Source organism: Amphiura filiformis, chromosome 20 (assembly GCF_039555335.1).
Source record: "Amphiura filiformis chromosome 20, Afil_fr2py, whole genome shotgun sequence".
NCBI classification, from domain to species: domain Eukaryota; kingdom Metazoa; phylum Echinodermata; class Ophiuroidea; order Amphilepidida; family Amphiuridae; genus Amphiura; species Amphiura filiformis.
This window is the reverse complement of record NC_092647.1, coordinates 51,745,935-51,767,024: the sequence shown is the minus strand read 5'-3', so window position 1 is coordinate 51,767,024 and position 21,090 is coordinate 51,745,935. Positions and strand designations below refer to the sequence as shown.

Here is a 21,090-nt window from a genome sequence, read left to right as displayed (position 1 = left end):
AATAATGAAATGGTATAAAATAATGAATAATGAATAATGAAATGGTCACCTACACAGTCATGGAAAATTATGTAACGGGAAACTGGGGATTGACTTTCATTAGCCTTATGCTAATTTTTGCATGCCAAAACTGCGGCCGGATCTGACTGTTCATTATAATTCCTTGTTTTGACTTGAAAACATACTAAATATGTCTTTTTTTGTTTCAATAATGACGCCAAATGGCTAATTTGATTAACATATAACAGATTAATTACCAAAATAGCTTTTTAAGGGGGTCAGATGCAAGTAATTTGCATAAGACATGAACAGGGGCCACATTTACCCCAAGCATAATATGCAAATTTAGCTCATTAAATAAACAATTTTTTTATAAAATTGTTATATCATGGGAAACTGTTATCATGTCAAACACATACAAAATAGTCAGTGATACAACCAATAAGTACCACCCCTATGAATAAAAAGTGGACTTGCCACTTTTTTAGAGCCATTTGCGATGTCGCTCCACTAATTAGACCCCCCTCATAAAATTTTTTAATGCTATTTGAATAATTTTTTCACCAAACAGTAACATATAAAGACCACTCTTTCATACAATACAAAGTTAAGTCACCAAGACCAATGCTTAGTATAAAGACACCCTGATAAAGACAAAGGGGCCACATTTACCCCGGGCCACAATTACCCCAGTCTCCCCTACAATTTTTTTTATAGGGTGGTTCTTATTTTACAAAAGTCTGAAATTCCATGCTCCTACCCCTTAGAATGGTTCAGTTGGATGAAAAACGTATTCTGTAAAATTTTCAGGAAGATCGGACAATATTTACTGGTAGCCCAAGAGCCTCCAATATGGTGACCCCTGTCGTGATTATTGGTCGTCGGACATTTTTGAGCAATTTTAGGGGAGTATATTTTCAAAATAGAGTGTCTCTTGATATTCAATCTTTCTAAATGCATTAACAGTAACTAGTTTAACATGTACATAACAAAAGGTGCCTTATATTTACTTCCATTGTTGTTTTAAACTCAACCAGATATGGGACTTTGTGCTGCGAATACTCCTAAATACCGGTCCTGGGCCATTTTCAAGCATTTGTAAGGGGTCTAATATAAAAAATAGAGTGTCTCTTGATACCCAATCTTTGTAATTGCATTAACAGGACTTAACTAGTTTAACATGTGTATAACAAAAGATGTCTTGTATTCACTTCCATTGATTTTTTAAACTCAACTAAATATGGTAGTTTGTGCCGTGAGTACTCCTAAATACCGGTCAACAGCCATTTTCGAGCAACTTTTATTTGGGGTTTATTTTCAAAATAGAGTGTCTCTTGATACTGAATCTTTGTAATTGCATTAACACCAACTACTTTATATAACAAAAGATGTCTTGTAATCACTTGCATTGTTGTTTTAAACGCAACCAATTAGCAGTTGAATGAATGAATGAATGAATGAGTTATGTGCCGTGAGAACCTAAATACGGACTGGTCGTCAGCCATTTTCAAGGGGGTCTATTTTCCCAACAGGGTGTCTCTTGATACTCAATCTTTGTAATCGTATTAACAGTAACTAGTTTTTAACATATCTATAACAAAGGCTGTCTTGTATTTACTTCCAATGTTGTTTTAAACTCATAAAGATATGGCAACTTGTGCCGTGAGTACCCCTAATGGTCGTCAGCCATTTTTAAGCACTTTATGGGGATTTTCCCAATAGAGTATCCATTGATACTCAATCTTTGCAATTGCAAAAGCAACTGAACTAGTTTAACATAACAAAAACTGATCTGTATTCACATTCATTGTTCTCACCCAAATAGCATAGTCTGTGCTGACTGGCAGACTGTGGGAATAGTTAATTTTATAATTTGCTGCAATTTATGAAAAGGATGTTGACTTTCTCATGGCTGTCAGGAAACTGGTGTTAATGCTCAGATACAACTTGCAAAAGGAACTGCAACTGGTATGGTCTTTATCGTGTTGAACTCCTGCACCAGTGCCACTCCATGCTCTGCATTAACGTTTATCACCTTAATGTTCTTAATGATTTCCACCCCCTCAAGAAAGTCATCACCATGATCATGATGATCACGGCTGGTCTAAGTTTCTGGATCATGATCCATAAAGTCAGCTGATAATACCCAACTTCTCCAAGAGTCTTAACTGGTATTCTGTGTGACAAAGTCTTCCAGTCAACTCTCTGAAATTAGCCGTGCAGCAACTTTGATGCGCTTTGAGCGTTTCATTCTCACCTCCCCGCTTTGCATTGATTTTACCATTTCACATTTTGTGGCCACTGGAGCGATGGGATCGAAGAACCAAGGCTGCTCTAGAAAGATACCACAGGTGGAGACTTTACTTGGCAGATGTTGCCTATAGAGACATTTGCAGGCTGTCTTGTTGCTGTTAATGCCAATTACAAAGAGATTGAAGAATTAAGAGATCCACTCTATTTTGAAAATAGACCCCCTAAATAAAATTGTTCGAAAATGGCTGACGACCATGTCGTCGGGTGCATCACATACTGGTCTATCTTGAATTTTTTCCTTTTTTGAGAAAATTGATATATAGTTCTTTTTTACGGAGCTCTTCCAATACAACAAATTACAGACCTCAATTTTTCCTAGATAATTAGTTATAAAATGTTAAATTTAAACTATATCGAAAATCTATCTCGAAAAAACACGCATTTCTAGAAAATCGTAATTGAAAATCTTCGTATTAAGTTTACCTTTCTATAATTTAATTAGACTATGGATTTTCTTGAAAGTGGTTTTAAATTAAAGCATATACTTAACATATTTATTTAAGTGGAATCTTTAATTATATTTACGTATAATATTGCTTAAAACTACACTTAAGTTGTAGTTCTGTATGTGAAATCGTTAATTTCCGATATCGTATTGAAAGTGCATTACATACTGGTCTATCTCGAGATGGACCAGTATGTGATGCTTTAAAGTCACGCTCTTTGTCATGATTGTTCGCTAAATCGAGATAGCCCCAAGATAGACCAGTATGAAACGCACTTTAAATACGATATCGGGAAATTAACTATTTCACATACAGAACTACAACTTTAGTGTAGTTTTAAGCAATATTGCATACGTAAATATAATTGAAGATTCCACTTAAATAATTCTGTTAAGTATATGCTTTAATCTAAAACCACTTTCATGAAAATCCAGTCTTTAATTAAATTATAGAAAGGTTAACTTCATACGAAGATTTTCAATTGCGATTTTCTCGAAATGCGTGTTTTTCAAGATAGACCAGTATGTGATGCGACCGACATCACAGCATACACAAACTACCATATCTGGTTGAGAATAAAACAACAATGAAAGTGAATACAGGACATCTTTTGTTATATACATGTTAAGTTATTTGATGTTAATGCAATTACAAAGATTGAGTATCAAGAGGCACTCTATTTTGAAAATAGGCCCCCCTTATAGTTGCTCGAAAATGGCTGACAACCGGCCATACATGTATTTTAATACTCACAGCACAAACTACCATACATGTATCTGGTTGAGAATAAAACAACAATGGAAGTGAATACAAGACATCTTTTGCTCTAGATATGTTTACTGTTTGCTGTTAATGCAATTACAAAGATTCAGTATCAAGAGACACTCTATTTTGAAAATAAAACCCTTATAAAAGTTGCTCGAAAATGGCTGTTGACCGGTATTTAGGAGTACTCACAGCACAAACTACCCATATTTAGTTGAGTTTAAAAAATCAATGGAAGTGAATACAAGACATCTTTTGTTATACACATGTTAAACTAGTTACTGTTAATGCAATTACAAAGATTGGGTATCAAGAGACACTCTATTTTTTATATTAGACCCCTTACAAATGCTTGAAAATGGCCGAGGACCGGTATTAAGGAGTATTCGCAGTAACGAAGTCCCATATCTGGTTGAGTTTAAAACAACAATGGAAGTAAATACAAGGCACCTTTTGTATATACATGTTAAACTAGTTACTGTTAATGCATTTAGAAAGATTGAATATCAAGAGACACTCTATTTTGAAAATATACTCCCCTAAAATTGCTCAAAAATGTCCGATAACCAATAATCACGACAGGGGTCACCATATTGGAGGCTCTTGGGCTACCAGTAAATATTGTCCGATCTTCCTGAAAATTTTACAGAATAAGTTTTTCATTCAACTGAACCATTCTAAGGGGTAGGAGCATGGAATTTCAGACTTTTGTAAAATAAGAACCATGGCGCATGTCCATATAATACATTTATGAAATGTGTTTGGTTTGCCCATGCCCTAATCTAAGTACTGCAAAGACCATGAAGAGTGTACTTACCATGTCTGATGCTTGTATCAGAAAACTCAAATCCACCTCCTTCATCACTCAATGCTTGTGCCTCCAAGTCGTTGTAACTCATCGTCTTATCTCTTTGGTCACCGTATAAGCCACTGCTTATATTCCAGAAATTATGGTAGTAATTAGATCTTACAATCTAATTTTATACAGATCTGAAGTAAAACCACAAAATTATTTCATATCAAACAGATTTCAATTATTTAACAAAAACTAAGACTGAAAGTAAGATGACAATAAAAAACTACTGCTGTTTTAATAGCTCCGAATTTGCAATATCACGGTATACATGTAGTCGCGCTCGTCAAAGGTTTACTGCAAAATAGTATAGTTCTTCTTCTTCTGAAGTTCCGTCGACAGGGTGGCTTTATAATCATGCCACATTTCATTTCACCAACAGATTTCCACTATAAGCTCATCAATCATACATGTGATACTGACATCAAGGCACATCAAGGCATATTGCTTAGAGGCAGGGTTCGAATTCCGCTGTATCGCATAGCAGTTTGCTCCACATTTTGAAGTAACTGCACCCAATTTTGCATTTGTATAGCACTTTTTATAGTGCTTTAGTATATGGAAGTATCCTGATTATGATGAATTAGCCAAAAACTGCTACACAAAATTTTTAAACGAATTCGAACCCTGCTTAGAGGTTATAACTGTGCATCGGTTATTTGGAGGGCATTGTGAAAAATCTAAACATTTTGCCTTTGGAACCGAGGGATATTCCGAGGTCCAAAGGCAAAATGTTTAGATTTTTCACAATGCCCGACATATACCGATGCAAAGTTATTAACCTCATTCATAACCATCACTTTCATTTCTTCACTTTACAAAATATCACACAATTTGCCTCAAAAATAAACGATTTTTACCTTTTGCCTTTTCAAAAATCGATCAGGCTACAAATGTAAAACAGAACGACCAATATTAAACATTATTATGTTTTGATGAATCCAAGTGTGTGAAAATATTGGATCCAACACATAATAATGATAAAATTGATGCTTTACGCTAATATTTATTGAGTTCATATGAGTTTTAAAATATTGACTCGACTCACGCCTCGTCCAATATTTTAAAACTCATAGCTCGACTAATAAATATGGGCTCAATTGATCCAATTTTATATCAAAAGTGGGTATCACAATCTGTGCAAATATATGGTAACGCGCAATCCAAATACGGCGGCGCACAACACGGCGACGCACAACACGGCGCGCGCGGAGATTACTAATTTTACGGTGACTGCGCGGAGGTCCACTGTTATTTATTAGTGACCGTGTACGCGTGTTCAGCGTTTGCGTTTTCCCAAATAAATATGTATCGCGTATATTAATGAGGATATGAATTAAAATCATGTCCATTTACATGTTGTTGTTTTTCTGTTTAGTCAATTAGATTAGATGAAATATATATTTATTTACATTTTATTTTTTTTATTTTTTTTCATTTTATACTCACAACACAGTGAGTGACGCGTTTTGGGTCAAGCTGGGAGAAAAAAATCCCAGGTCGACCAAAAATAGCGTGATCGCATACCTATAGACCACCTAAGTTATCGTGAAATCGGTTTCTCCCAGGTCTTTTGGGTTGCCACATTCGGCCCGCAAACGCCAGGATTTTTAGCCAGGTCGACCCATGACCCGGGCCCATGACAAGCATGCAAATTATAGCCCTACACATGTACATACGCGTTCCGACCATGGCGATATATACATGTGATGAGTATAAACCATTGTACGGCATTCATTCAATGATTCATAACTGTGTGCAAGCGCCGGTGTGTCTTTTACGATATCAGTTTCAGTGTCTTGGCATCTAAATTAATTCAGTCATAGGCCTACTCTCATGTTCGTATTTATTTAATAGAGTAGGCCCTATTCTTGTTTTATTTAGTTTGCAAAATACAGAGGCAGATATAGTCTCGGGATATAGTCATACTTCCAAGTTTTCTACTTTCTTGAATTTGCATCAACATGGATGGTAGGCTTAAACTCGCTTAAGCTTAGGCCTACATCCAAGTTTGCATGGACGGTACTAGTACGACTCGATGTTTCAGACTTGTCAGAAAAGGAAAGAGGTCACAAATAGGATCAAATAAAATAATCCAACAAAGAATCACCCTGCCTAAGTGCCGGACATAGGCTAGGCCTACATGTTTTAAACTTTATTATTATCCACCACGAATGGAGTGCCAATTTCTATTAGCCTAAGCCGTCTTTCTATCAACAAACGTGGAATCTCCCAGCTTGACCAATTTGGCGTGAGTGACAGTCACAGGCAGTCGACAGCAGACAAACAGTACTCCAGAAGTCACACACAATCACGTAAAATTAATGTCATAAAAAGTAAACCCTCTATCATGTAAAATACGCATCAGCTCACATGCTCATGATTGCATGAACTGTGATAAATTTAATCAGGCAAAAGACGCAAACATAATCTACGTGTACACCGCATCAGCATCTGATTCTGAGCTCAGTCATCTGCACAAGCAAAATAACGAATCCAACTAAGGGCAGCACCAAAGCTAACCTCAAACCACGTGATATGCAAATTTTCCATCGCATCGGAGAGCTCGTATGAACATAGTAAGTGGCGACGAGCTGTTATCAACGTGACGTAAATCACATGTGCAACATGTATGAAAATGAGCTGCATCTGCACGATAATTTAGAGAGCGTATTTATGGCGATTTATCGTGTCAGATTCGTCTTGAACATGCAGTTAACTTTACACAAGTCTGTCGTGTACATGCAATAGAAGTTGGTGAGTCTTTGTAGATTTTTTGCTATTGTTTTTTCAGAACCATGTTCGCGTACGTACGGGTGGGTGTGTGTGTGTCATACAAATGATGGGTATAATCAACGCTCTGCAGGGTCTATTGTTCTATTGTTTCCGATTAGAGCGCTGACATATTGGAAAATGTTGCCAATCAATATTCATGAGAGTGTACATTTGTTCGAGCATATTCTCTAACGCAAATCTTTGATTTGCGTTAGAGACCGGAGCTATATGATTTCGTGGGGCTTCCGGTACACAAAGTTGCGCCGCATGTAAACATTGATAAAATGCCGATGGTTCACAACAAACTTTCATAAGCGTGCCATTATAAGCTTAATTGAGTTAAACCCTACCTTTTGACATCTTTGTTACATACGATCCTCAAAAATAAGATGATATCTGGAGCCTAATTCAGCGCTGCTTACAGTGCCGCTTATTGTAGCTGTCACATCGTGGAAAATAATCTCAACCTATCAGATTATCGTACACACGTAAATGCTGGTGATTTATGACTGGACAGTCACTTAGTAGGTATGAGATTACCTCATTCAGATAACACCTGTTATGTTTGCCGATCGATGAACCAGTCCAGGGCATTTTCGGTCCAAGGCAACTCGACCACACGCAAATTCGGTCCCTGTATAAAACCACGTTTTTATGTGTAAGGGGCGCACCATTAGATATCAAGGGGGGGCTTGGTATATTTTTGAAAAAAAAAAAAATGTAATGCCATCTGAGCAACAAAAAAATTGCTCCACTGGCAAAAAAAATAAATTTGATGTCAAGGGTGAAAAAAAAATGTCACAGTTAGTGAAGAAAAAATAACCTATATAGCTTTTAAATAGCAATGTTTTTCGTGAATTTGCTCATTTTTCATCATTATATAAAGCCTAATAAAAATTTCTGGTAACCCGACCGACCGTGTAAAACCCTTGCGACTCAAGTAATTTTATCCAATTATGTTCAAAATAACAAATAATTGCTCACAACCAACTGAGAGTCTACAATGATCCTCATCAGAAACTACATTATTGGCAAAAATATGGACGCACCATTAGAATTCTCGGAGGGGGGAGGGTATGAAATTTTGAGCAAAAAAAATCCCTACCAATACTAAAAACAACCCAAAACTTCCCCCACCTAACTGTGTATAAATGCATGAAATTAAAAAAAAAACTTGAAAAAAATTCCACTACCCCAACTTCCTACCCCCGAGAGTCTAATGGTGCGCCCTTACCTCACCGTAGATAAAACAATGCGTCAACATGACCATGATGATTGTAAGGGACGCACCATTAGATTCTCAGGGTGGGGTAGGAAGTTTTGAAAACTTCACCCACTACATGACCAAAAAAAAACCTTTCCCCACCAACACTAAAAAAAATACTTCCCCCACCTAACTGTGTATAAATGCATGAAATTAAAAAAACCCTTGCCGCTTTTCACAAACTTCGCCGTCCTAGTTCAGCGGCAACAAAATTTCTTTCCCCGACCCAACTTCCTACCCCCCTGAGAATCTAATGGTGCGTCCCTAATTGTACCATGACTGTAGTACCAAACCATCGCTTTATGTTCACCGCTCAACTCACAAAAGCTCACCGCAAATATTGAAAATAAGCGGATTTTCCCAGGAAATATACCATGGCAAAGTGCCGAGATGTCTAGCCGTGCACATTCTAAATAGCGTGGGAAACTGGGAATTGATTTTGATCACTTACCAAAAGCAAATGGGAAAAGATAATTGGCTATTACTTTTAGCCCCGCCCACAACAGTGACCCACTGATTAAAAGTTTTTTTGTTATAAAAAGTGACATTTATAAAGCCATTATAACAATCAGATCATGTGCTTTGTGCAAACTTGTATAGTGTTAATGTTGGGATCTCTGATGATTGAAGATCAGAAGAAAAGTGGTCAACACACAGACATTTTTTAATGCATGAGGCTTAAATAAAATTTGACTTAACCTGGGTGACTTTCTCCATCCCTCTCTCACTCTATTTCTGTCTCTCCCTCTCCCTTCACACCCGGCCTTCACAACCCCTCCCTCGATCCAGTTCTCAGACGCTTTTCGAACCCGAACTCGAGTCCCAATTTCCGCCATCGTATACACTCTGTACCGATGGCTGGCTCTGACCTGTACGGTACCCAGGCGCAGCAGCCAGCATACGAGGGGGGGGGCACGGTCAGTATCGTCCCTATTTTTACGCCCCTTCCTTTTCTCTTTTCTCACCATCTTCTCGTCCCCATTCCCGCCTCTCCGTCCCCATTTTAGGTGTTGTGTGGGGGATGGGGTCTGCCCTGACAATCAGATCCGTGCCCCCCATCATGGTCGGTGCCCCCCCCCCCCATGTGATGAGCACGCTGCACTACTGTTTCTGTCCTCCCCCCCCCTCCCCTTTCTCAAGCCTCCATCATGTCTGGCTCTCCTCTATCTGCATCTCCCGTCAAATTTGGCCGTGTCCCGTAAGTGACTTTACACCACGCCCTATTCATTTCAGGGTGCTGTAGGTGACTTATGACGGTGTATCATAGCAATAAAGACAAACAAATTAATTGGCTGTGCTCCGTAAGTGATTTTAATACACCACGCCCTATGTAGGTGACTTTAGACTGCACCCTGGTAGACGGTACATCATAGCAATAAAGACAAACAAGTTAATTGGCTGTGCTCCGTAAGTGACTTTACACCACGCCCTATGTGAGTGACTTTTTAGATCGCACCCTGCCTGGTAGACGGTACATCATAGCAATAAAGACAAACAATGTAATTGGCTGTGCTCCTTAAGTGACTGTATACATGTACCACGCCCTATGTGAGTGACTTTCACAGAACTAATTTTGTGGCGAGTTTAGTAACATAAATTGACAATAACAAAAAGGAATTTTGATTGATCTGTTTTAAAAGAGTACAAAGTAGAGGGAATTTTTGGCGGAGGGGGGAGAAGCAATTGTTTGGTTGGCCGAGTGGGGACAAGTGACTTTTCAGGCCGAGGGGGGGGTCAAGTGATTTTGGCGGTCGTTCGAAATTTTCCCGGGAGGGGGGGCTCATAATCATTGCACAGCCACAGCACATTGCGTCTTCTAAATAACATGGCATCTACACATAAAAACCTAAGTGGGTTTATACAGGGGCCGAATTACTTTGTGGTCGAGTTGGCATGGGCCTGAGCTGACGAGTCCTGCTATTCACGTGTTGTATCCATTGAACATGCGATCACCGAAAAAGAAGGGAGCGATTTTTATCACAAATGTGCCGAAATATTCATGTGAGTACACTTTAAATGGGACATACTATCTGGGAATTATGCCACCAACACGTATAGTAACAGAATGGTAGTGAAGTTAGATAGAAGGGTGTTATTTCAGGGTCTGTTTATCATGTTGTATTGTCATTATAATTTATGTGGTCTTACGTAATATGTTTACCCCCCGAAATTAGATACGAAAGGACACTAGCCACGAATGCGAGCGCATCCGTGAGCAAATTCGTGGCTAGTGTTTCTCGAGCAAGTGTACATTCAACGTCCAGTTTGCGAAATTGGGTGAGTTGTGTTTGGTAGGTGTGAAATACATCTGACTGGGCGTTTTAATTACGTAACGAATAAAGGCATTGACATCATCGAATGGCTGCCCAGTGTTTAGTTATTATATAGGCCTAATAATTATTATTAAATGTATTCATCATTCCTTTCTTTTCCCTTCTCTGTACTTATTCTTTCCTAGGCATACACTTTATCACTCCCTCGCTCTCATTGTCCCCTCTCACCCTCCCTCTCTCATTCCCATCATTTTCCTTATATTTCTATTTATCTAATTGTCTTTATTATATCTTTTATTTCTCCCTTCCTCCAGCCCTCTCTCATTCTCCATATCCCCTCTCCTCTTCCTCCCTCCTCCCCTCCCAAGACTTCTCACAGAGGTGAATCTGCCCCTCCCCAACCCCCTCCCCTCTTTGGGTACGCCACTATTTCTATACCAATCTCCTTCTTAAAATAATATTAAATGGAAATTTCTTAAAAACAACCTTTATAGGCCTATACTTGTTATACTTACATGTATACGTATAGCGATTATTATATCACTCATACATAAATTCTAGACAGTTCATTGGTTGATTATCATTTATCATTTTTACCATCACCCTCTCCGTGTGATAGTCTTTACTATCATAGTACTCTGCAGTAGTGCGCCTGCGCCAAGCCGTGCGCTGACTCTTGGACTCGCCGATTTAGTTATGAGGTGGACCCCAAAATGTGAAGTATATCACGGCAAAACATGGTGTTATGTTGATGAAAAAATGTATTTCCTACCTTAAATATTATTTTAGTAATATATAGAATTTATGCATGAGTGATATAAAACAAATATTAACTGTCTTAAATTAGTGTAATGGTGAAATATAATCACTGGTGAAAGATGTATTGTTCCATTCCACTCGCCGTTCCGGCTCGTGGAATGGAACAATCCATCTTTCACCTCGTGATTATATTTCACCATCACACTCATAGACAGTTAATATTTGTATACTATTATAGTGTAATATAGATGTATGGACTGGATATGGCAGCCTTCATGCATTCTAATATGTAATCGATCAGCAAGAGCATTCAATTTATTTAAATGAAACGCCTAACGTCAGGTGGGTGGTAAAGATGATTGCATCGACAGCTAAAGCCTCCTTATAGAATTCAGACCCACACAAGCACACATTTGGGATACTGCGAGTACAATGGTACCACTTTACACATGACTGCCCTTACACATGACTGTAATGTGGTCACTTACTCGCCTGTTCTGTAGACCGATAATATGATGCCGGATCACTGACCAATTTAATGGCGGAACCCCTTTATTCGAAACAATGGTACCACTTTTATGAATAGCCTGTCGCAACTTCTAATCGGCATCAAACGCACAAAAGATTATATAATCTATTGCGACTCTATTTCTATTTAAAAGCTCTTTGGGTATAATCATGTAATGATACATTCAACCATGGTAGGTATTATAGAAGGAGAATGCACGAACCCAGTTCCCTTTGTACTATGATCGTTATGAGTCGATACTGAGCAATCAGGTATGAACGGTGCACTATCGATTTGCTAAGCTTCTTATCTATTGAGCTTGGCGGTTATGAACCACCGTTATCGTGACTTCCAATGACTTCTAAGCGGAATGACGTCATTTTTACCCACAAAGCATTGTGATTGTGGCGTGACCATAAACAAAGGAAAACGATTTACTTCCGGTAATTTTATTTCTTATGGCCAAGCTTGGCGGATCATAGAAACAACATTGCCAGTCTTGGAAAACCTTTCCAAATCATTTCCACTGGTTTAAAAGTCCCGCAGACACCCGCCAGTATTATTATCATGATCAGAAAAAATACATAAATTCACCGTAACTTTGGAAGGAAATGAGGGAATTCGATCTGGTTTTCGCTAGTAAATCAACTTGAACTCGAAAAGACAATGACGCAATCGAAGATCATGTGACCGATGCAAAGGGCACTAATACCATCCATTTCGGTAGGGGTCACCTGGGGGTCTGTTTAAATTGAATTTTAAGATAGATGATCGATATTGTCGCATAACGATCATAAACATCAAAGGCCGTGTTTGAGGGACTGCACTGATTAAATCCATTCAAGTGATGACTAGCGTTGAATAGCGTAATCGGCTTAACCCTATTGAGTGGATTAGGATTTTTCTGTGGAACCTCCTTCTATAATACATACCATGATTCAACATTGTATAAATAAGTGGTAAGGGGGTGATAGAGTTACGCAATCTAATGTTCAGATATATCGGTAGGCCTATATTTTAAGAGAATAGATGGGTACCCCGGTATAGCTATATATTTTTTCTCATCAGCTACATTTTGCTCAGCTTAATTTTAAGATCACCTAGTATTTTGGTATATTTGTTCACAGTACTATCAGTAGAAACATGGATCTGCATACCTAATTAACTTGGGTCTAAAGTGCCTAACGTTTTGACATTTGCAGTTTGGTCCATTTTTAGTGACAGAGTTTTTCTCTAAAATGGCAAATGCAATGTCTATTATGACATTGTGATGAAGGCCTATGCTATTTATTTAGTGACAGAAATCATGTTCTACTATTATAGAGCCTACTCCTCAGTTTATACCAAATACAAATCATGATCATACATGTATATAGGCCTAGTAATAGGTCTTCTCTTTTCTAATAAAGAAAAGACATCCATTTTAATGAAATCAAAACCACTCATGTTTAATTTTCATAGTAGAACATGATTTCTGTCGCTAAATATTAGCATAGGCCTTCACAATGTCATAATATAGACATTGCATTTGCCATTTATAGAGAAAAACACTGTCACTAAAATGGACCAAACTGCAAATGTCAAAAAGTTAGGTACTTTATAACTAAGTTAATTAGGTATGCAGATCCATGTTTCTACTGTGAACAAATATACCAAAATACTAGGTGATCGTAAAATTAAGCTGAGCAAAATGTATTTCATTTCCAGTGGAGAAATAAGTTTGATATCTAGTTATGTTAATTTTATTATCTAATATAAATTGTTATTATCATTATTAGTAAGTGACCGGAGGCTTTTAAACACTATGCTGAATGAAGATGATGTAATGGTGTTGCAAGCTACGTCGCTGCTAACCAAGACTCTGAAAAAGGTAACTTTTTATTTAAGCAAATTATTAATGTTTCATATTATTATTTAACATTATTTAATACTGTAATTTATTATAAGAGAATAAAGGTATTGTGTAAAGCTGCTGCCGTGCATCTATTGTCTTATATAACATTAGCGACATTATTTTTGGTGTAGAACTACTCAGTGAATTGCATTCTTTAACACTTCGCCATGCATGTTAGCCCCAAGAGAATAAAGGTATAATTGTTTGAAGCTGCTGTCATGCATCTATCGTCTCATAACACAGGTGACATCATTATTTTGAAACATTGAGTTGAAGCCAAGTTGTTTTACACCAAAAAATATAATGTCACCCGTGTAATATGAGATGATAGATGCACAACAGCTACTAAAACAATACCTTTTTCCTCGTTCTTAAACACAAGTGTCAATTCTAAGCCTTTGTATCGGGCATGGAATAAAAATTTCCAATTTCTTATTTCTCGATTGAGAGCAAAATTGTACAATTGATTTGTTGGGACTGACCTTTCTTTTCCTTCTTCTTTTTCCTCAATCCTGTTTCTTTCTTTTCTCTTCATATAGGCCAGTACGCTAGCTTATGAGCTTTTAAGGCTTGGCTTTAGCATTTTGCTTGAGCTTGGTCCCATCAGGACCCAAGCGTGTGTCCACCCAGAACGGCCGGTTATATACAATTCAAATAAAAATATTAAACATAAGTACCGGTAGGCCTATACCAAATTTTAATCAAATTATATCTTATGGTTTGTTTCTTAAGCAGTTGACAATATGCCATGGCCATGGAGATATTGGTATTGATTTGTTTTAGGTGGTGCTTTTGGGCAGTCTATCGACCTTTCATGTCCTAACATACATTTTGTAAGTCTCAAGTAGTGACATAACATCGAGTGATTCTTTTGTCAACTTAGTCTAATGCTTCCTTTATTCAGGTTGGTAATCTACTAATCTGAGGATAATTTTCCATGTTAATTCAATTGTGGTTTGTGAGGGTGGAAGCAAAAGATTTTTTGAATGACCGTAACTATGCTAGAATTCATGATTTGTATTAATTATTGTTTTACAGTTTAGTGATATTTTGCAAAAACATGATGGACTCAGTTTTAGTTCATACGTCTCATGTGCACAAACTACAATCAAACAAGCCAGTCACAAAACATGTACATAGTAAGTAAACAGCTTTATTTACATTCATTATTTTGTTGTGTTCATATTCATCATTGATATTCCAATTTATTTAAAATACATTTATGAACTTCTTACGATTAGACCTTTATGACTGGGAAATCTGCAGATTGTATGTTCAACAATAAAGGCTAGTGCATTTTGCTGTTCAAATGCATAATAATATTGTACACTCTTAATACACAGGGATTGAGTTTTAAGGCATGCAGTGTGATCATACACCACCGCACACCTTGAATTGCCTGTCCAAGTACAATTTATATAGCACACCTCAGTTCCTAAACTATAGCACACCTCAGTTCCTAAACTTCTTACTAATTGTATTTTAATAACACACCTGACAGCCTGCCATAACATTTTTAGAAATGTGATTTGTAGTGTGCCTGTTATTTTCAAAACTCAACCCCTGAATACACTTTATGCATGGCCTTGTACTTACTTTTAAAGAGTAACAGGACATACAAGTAAGCATTACTTTTACTGTATCAGTAGTGCACTTCACAGAATATTGACCCTATAGTTTATTCAGTACGGTACTACAGTATGAATAAACATTGCTATTAATATCTGTGCTTACAAGTGCCGTACATAGACATAATGTAAAAATACTTCAAGTTGCACAATTGGAACAAGATTGAACAATGCTCAACTTTAACAATTAATATCTTGCATCTACCTTTTTTAATTCTTCTATTTATCTAAATTAGGGAAATGTTGTTGATGAAAATGGGGTAGGCACGATACATGTATTAAACTCTAGCTGAAGGTGAGCATATTTATACACATGTTATAACAAGGTGATTCTTAAACCACAAGTATCACCTGCTACCTTTTAATTTCACAACCAGCATTATGTATTCATGCTTTTCATTTACAACCAGCATTATGTATTCATGCTTTAGGGCTCATATTGAAATTCCCTTACACAGGAAGGTGTACGACATCCTGCAGCTTTCCTGTGCTAGCCTTCTTTTGTTAAAATCCTGGGCAGGGTGTATCACTGATGCATATAATCCATCTGTTTTATGACCGAGCTTTCCTGAGGCGCACGCTTAGCGAGGGGAAACCTGCCTTCTTTCTGTGTGCAAACGTGGTAGGGTATTTCAATATGAGCCCTTACATTTCACAACCAGCATTATGTATTTATGCTTTTCATTTACAACCAGCATTATGTATTCATGCTTTTCGTTTCACAACCAGCATTTTTTTGTTTCACAACCAGCATTTTGTATTCATGCTTTACATTTCACAACCAGCATTATGTATTCATGCTTTTCATTTACAACCAGCATTATGTATTCATGCTTTACATTTCACAACCAGCATTATGTATTCATGCTTTACATTTCACAACCAGCATTATATATTCATGCTTTACATTTCACAACCAGCATTATGTATTCATGCTTTACATTTCACAACCAGCATTATGTATTCATGCTTTACATTTCACAACCAGCATTATGTATTCATGCTTTACATTTCACAACCAGCATTATGTATTCATGCTTTACATTTCACAACCAGCATTATCTATTCATGCTTTACATTTCACAACCAGCATTATGTATTCAAGCTTTACATTTCACAACCAGCATTATGTATTCATGCTTTACATTTACAACCAGCATTATGTATTCATGCTTTTCGTTTCACAACCAGCATTATGTATTCATGCTTTTCGTTTCACAACCAGCATTATGTATTCATGCTTTACATTTCACAACCAGCATTATGTATTCATGCTTTTCGTTTCACAACCAGCATTATGTATTCATGCTTTACATTTCACAACCAGCATTATGTATTCATGCTTTACATTTCACAACCAGCATTATGTATTCAAGCTTTACATTTCACAACCAGCATTATGTATTCATGCTTTACATTTCACAACCAGCATTTTGTATTCATGCTTTACATTTCACAACCAGCATTATGTATTCATGCTTTACATTTACAACCAGCATTATGTATTCATGCTTTTCGTTTCACAACCAGCATTATGTATTCAAGCTTTACATTTCACAACCAGCATTATGTATTCATGCTTTTCGTTTCACAACCAGCATTATGTATTCATGCTTTACATTTCACAACCAGCATTATGTATTCATGCTTTACATTTCACAACCAGCATTATGTATTAATGCTTTTCGTTTCTAACCAGCATTTTGTATTCATGCTTTTCATTTCACAACCCACATTATTTTTACATTTATGCTTTTAATTTTATAACCTGCATTATATATAACACTGCCTCCATTTTGCAGATAGGCAGATCTAATACATTTATTTTATCAACACACAAGCATATAAACATATTTTCATTGATAAACAACATTGTAATCAACATCAGCGCTTAATTACATTTTACAACCAACATATAATGAGATGGTAGAATGAGAAAGACTCAAATATCTTTATTTTATCAAACCATAAAATGATGTTTTTGTAGAAACACAAAATACTTTTAAGCAATTACAATTTCCGCACAATTTCATTTTTACTACTAAAGATTATATTCAACAGTTGGTAACTTGAACTTTCATTCTGTTTAACCACAAACATGCCATGAGTATCAAAATGATAAAAATAACTTTTAACTTACATCCTGACATAAAATCTACAAGTTTGTCAAATTAACAGTGTATATTGTTTGTTTGTTTTATAGACATTACATCAATGATGTGTTTCTTTGATGTCAAGATTTCACCTGCTGGATACCTTGACTAATTCAGTGTCATCACTCCTCTCAAATGATACACCATCAAGTATATGGTAAGTTGAAATGATTTGTACTCAGTTTGATATAATTTCATAATTGGATAAGGTAGACTGTTATCTTGTATACATACATGACCAAGTTCTACTATTGATGTTGATGGCATCATGATATACATTAATGTGCTTTCTGGTATGAAAGATGATCAAAATCAGCAGCACTTATCTGAGAAAATTTGCTTATACTTCAAATGTAACATACACAATTCTGAGTTTCTGACCCATGCAGTTAGTATTTTTTAATCCAAAGTAGCAGAACATTTCAGTTAAAATTAGATTTTCTAATTCAGGTCTGAATCAGTGTGAGCTTTCTAAAGATATATATCGAATTGAGTCCTGCAAGATTTCTCCATGACATGGGTTTGCTCATTCAACAGTCTTTCTGAATACACATGAATTGTTCTGTACATATTGAGTTACTACCATCAATGACTTGCTCAAAACTAACACTATTGATGTTGAATATCTAGGTCTCTTGAATACCGGTACTTGGTTGCAAATTTATGAACCTTTTCCATATCCATTTTCTTATGTTTTCTGTTAACACTAATTACATATACGCACTTAATATACAATAGTGATAAGAGTTTAATATCAACACTCCACTGTTTTATTTGCTGTAAGATCCTAATATGATGTCATCAGGAAGGACTAGACAAGATATCATCACAGCATCACAGTCATCACCAATTCACCATCTGCTGGATGCTAGTTGACCTTGTGAAAATGTTCCAGGTGAGTGTAAAATAGTGTATCTGTTATTAAACTCTTTTTTCTATCACTACGGATGAACATCCACTCATATACTATACAAAGGTATTCAAAAATTAAGAAAACAACAATTTCATCAATACAAGCATTAAGGGGGTACTACACCCCTGCCCAATTGTGTGCCTATTTTTGCATTTTTCTCAAAAATTATGGCGCATTGGGGACAAGTAAGATATGTATATTATAGGGGCAAGGACTACAACTACTGCACTGGAAATTTTATTTCAGCACAGCCAACAGTTGTGGAGTTACAGTCAAAAATGAGGGAAAACCAATATTTGATCAATAAATCAATAACTACTTGCTTTGTGTTGCTGTATTTTCAAAACAGTAATTGTAGTCCTTGCCCCTATAATATACATATCTTACTTGTCACCAATGTGCTATAATTTTGAGAAAATTGCAAAAATAAGCATAAATTGGACAGGGGTGTAGTACCCCTTAAGGTAGCTATACACTCTCAGAGATGCATGTAATAAAAGTTCAATTCCTGCAATTTACAGCATAATATTCAATTCTTATACCAGCAACAAAATATATTTGTACAATACATCAATTTCACCAACTCTGTTAGCATTTAAACACACTTCATGTTTTTTGATTTACGGTATAATATTCCAATTGTTCTTCCATTTTACAAGCAACTTAATATCCTACAATGGTAGGAGGATACAAAGTATCTTTATGTTAGTATTATTACAGCATTTACATCATTAGATATTTAGAGAGATACACCAGCTATGATGAGCTATCTCAAACATTTAAACCAGGGGTGGCCAACCTTTATATCAGGCCATGCCTCAGATTATAAATCCTAACAAAGATATTACAGGTTTCGGAGCCTGTACAAACATTTGCGCAATTTTCGGAAGACAAACTGATTCATAACTGAAGTTTCCATCAGATCGCTGGAACTTTGGCAAGGCTAACTTGGAACAATTTCAACGGATAACAAACAAGCTGGTCTCAAGGCTAACACACCCAGACAGTGAAGACCTGTACTCATCATACAAGGCCTACTGCAACCTTCTCATCCATGCAGCAAAGCAGTCAATCCCACATTTCTACCAAAGGAGCTACATCCCAGGCTGGGACGATGAATGTCAAGAGCTGTATGACATCGAAGCTGAACCAGGTCAGAAGTCACAAGCAACTGCTTCCATACTGCTGTCACACCTAGATGAGAAGCGCCAAGAACAGCTGGGCTGAAACTGTTGAGTCAATTGACTTCACTCACTCCTGCCGCAGAGCATGGCACACAGTCAACCAACAAACTGGCCAACCAAGTGCCCAGTCAGTGCTTACTCCATTGCATCTCAGCTAGTCCAGAATAGCTGTTTCAAGAACCCAGATCGGGATTTCTCAAGATGCATTGGCAAGGAAGTAGCCAGTCTCTGGAAGACGGACACAGAGCTAACCAATCAGTTCACAGTGGAGGAAATGTCATCAGCTATCAAATTGCTGAAAGCAGACAAGGCCCCAGGATCTGATATCATACATCCCGAAATGCCGTCACCAACTGGCTACGCCTCTTTCTGTCATTTTCGATGAGCCAATGCAAAAGCCAAAAGCCCTACCGAAGCCGAACAAACCCAATGATGATCCAAAGAGCTACAAGCCCAGGGTAGGTCAACTGTAGACCAAGTGACCCTCCTTACGCTGGACATTGAAGATACATTTGAGAACCAGGAGAAGGCAGGGGCTGTTTTGTGGATTTAACTGCTACCTATGACACCGTATGGCACAGGGGACTCACTGCAAAGCTACTTTGTATGATACCGGACAGATGGTTCATTACATTCTGAACCTGATCTCAAATCGGAGCTTCGTACTGAAGACCAGTGACAGACAGCAAAGCAGATTTCGCCATCTTAACAACAGGGTTCCTCAGGGATCTGTACTGGCTCCTTTGCTATTCAACATCTACATTCATGATTGTCTGAGACAACATCAAAGAAGTATGGCTACGCAGACAACATAGCCATCCTGGCAACACACAGGAAATGGTCGAACATCAAGAAGGGCCTCAGTCATGACATGGATACCCTATCAACATATCTGAGGAACTGACAGTTTCAGCAGCAAGGAAGCTAAGTGGGAGCTAAACATCATGGTCAATAAGAGTCAACTTGCTTTCCAAGCTACCCCTATCTACATTGGAGTGAAATTTGACAGATCGCTTACCTACCAGCAACACCTGGCAGGCTTCCGCGACAAAGTCACAGCACAGGGAGATCTTACGGCTCAGAGGAACAGGTTGGGGAGCCAGCGTTTCTACTCTCGCACTGCAACTCTGGCTTTGGTTTACACCCCTGCTGAATACTGCGCACCTGTAGTGGACACAAGCTTGAACAACTCTCTCCGCACAATAAGTGGTTGCCTTCACCCAACCCCAGCATAACACTAACAGCTGCCAGTACTAGTAAAGAAAAAATACTCTTAAACAATAATCAAAACCGGGATCTAAAATTAAGTACCGTAAAAACTTGATAGTTAGCATAGCTTAGCATATGTGCTTACTATCAAGC

At 37.3% G+C, this 21,090-nt stretch overlaps 1 protein-coding gene and 1 long non-coding RNA gene across 3 annotated transcripts in view; one reads left to right on the top strand and one right to left on the bottom strand.

Moving 5' to 3' along the window:
• The window catches only part of LOC140141968 (protein lifeguard 1-like), a 29,379-nt gene extending 24,871 nt beyond the window's left edge, over positions 1-4,508 (bottom strand). For both annotated transcript variants that reach the window (XM_072163859.1, XM_072163860.1), the window contains exon 1: positions 4,342-4,508. In XM_072163859.1, coding sequence (XP_072019960.1) covers positions 4,342-4,423 — 82 coding nt within the window. In that variant the 5' untranslated portion in view covers positions 4,424-4,508. The remainder of the gene's footprint in view (positions 1-4,341) is intronic.
• A 2,520-nt stretch (positions 4,509-7,028) lies between these two features.
• On the top strand, positions 7,029-18,865 carry LOC140141961 (uncharacterized). Its single transcript, XR_011857497.1, has 6 exons — positions 7,029-7,134; positions 13,735-13,826; positions 14,889-14,989; positions 15,715-15,773; positions 17,682-17,788; positions 18,416-18,865. It is a non-coding gene; the product is annotated as an uncharacterized lncRNA (long non-coding RNA).
• The last annotated feature ends 2,225 nt before the right edge of the window (positions 18,866-21,090 follow it).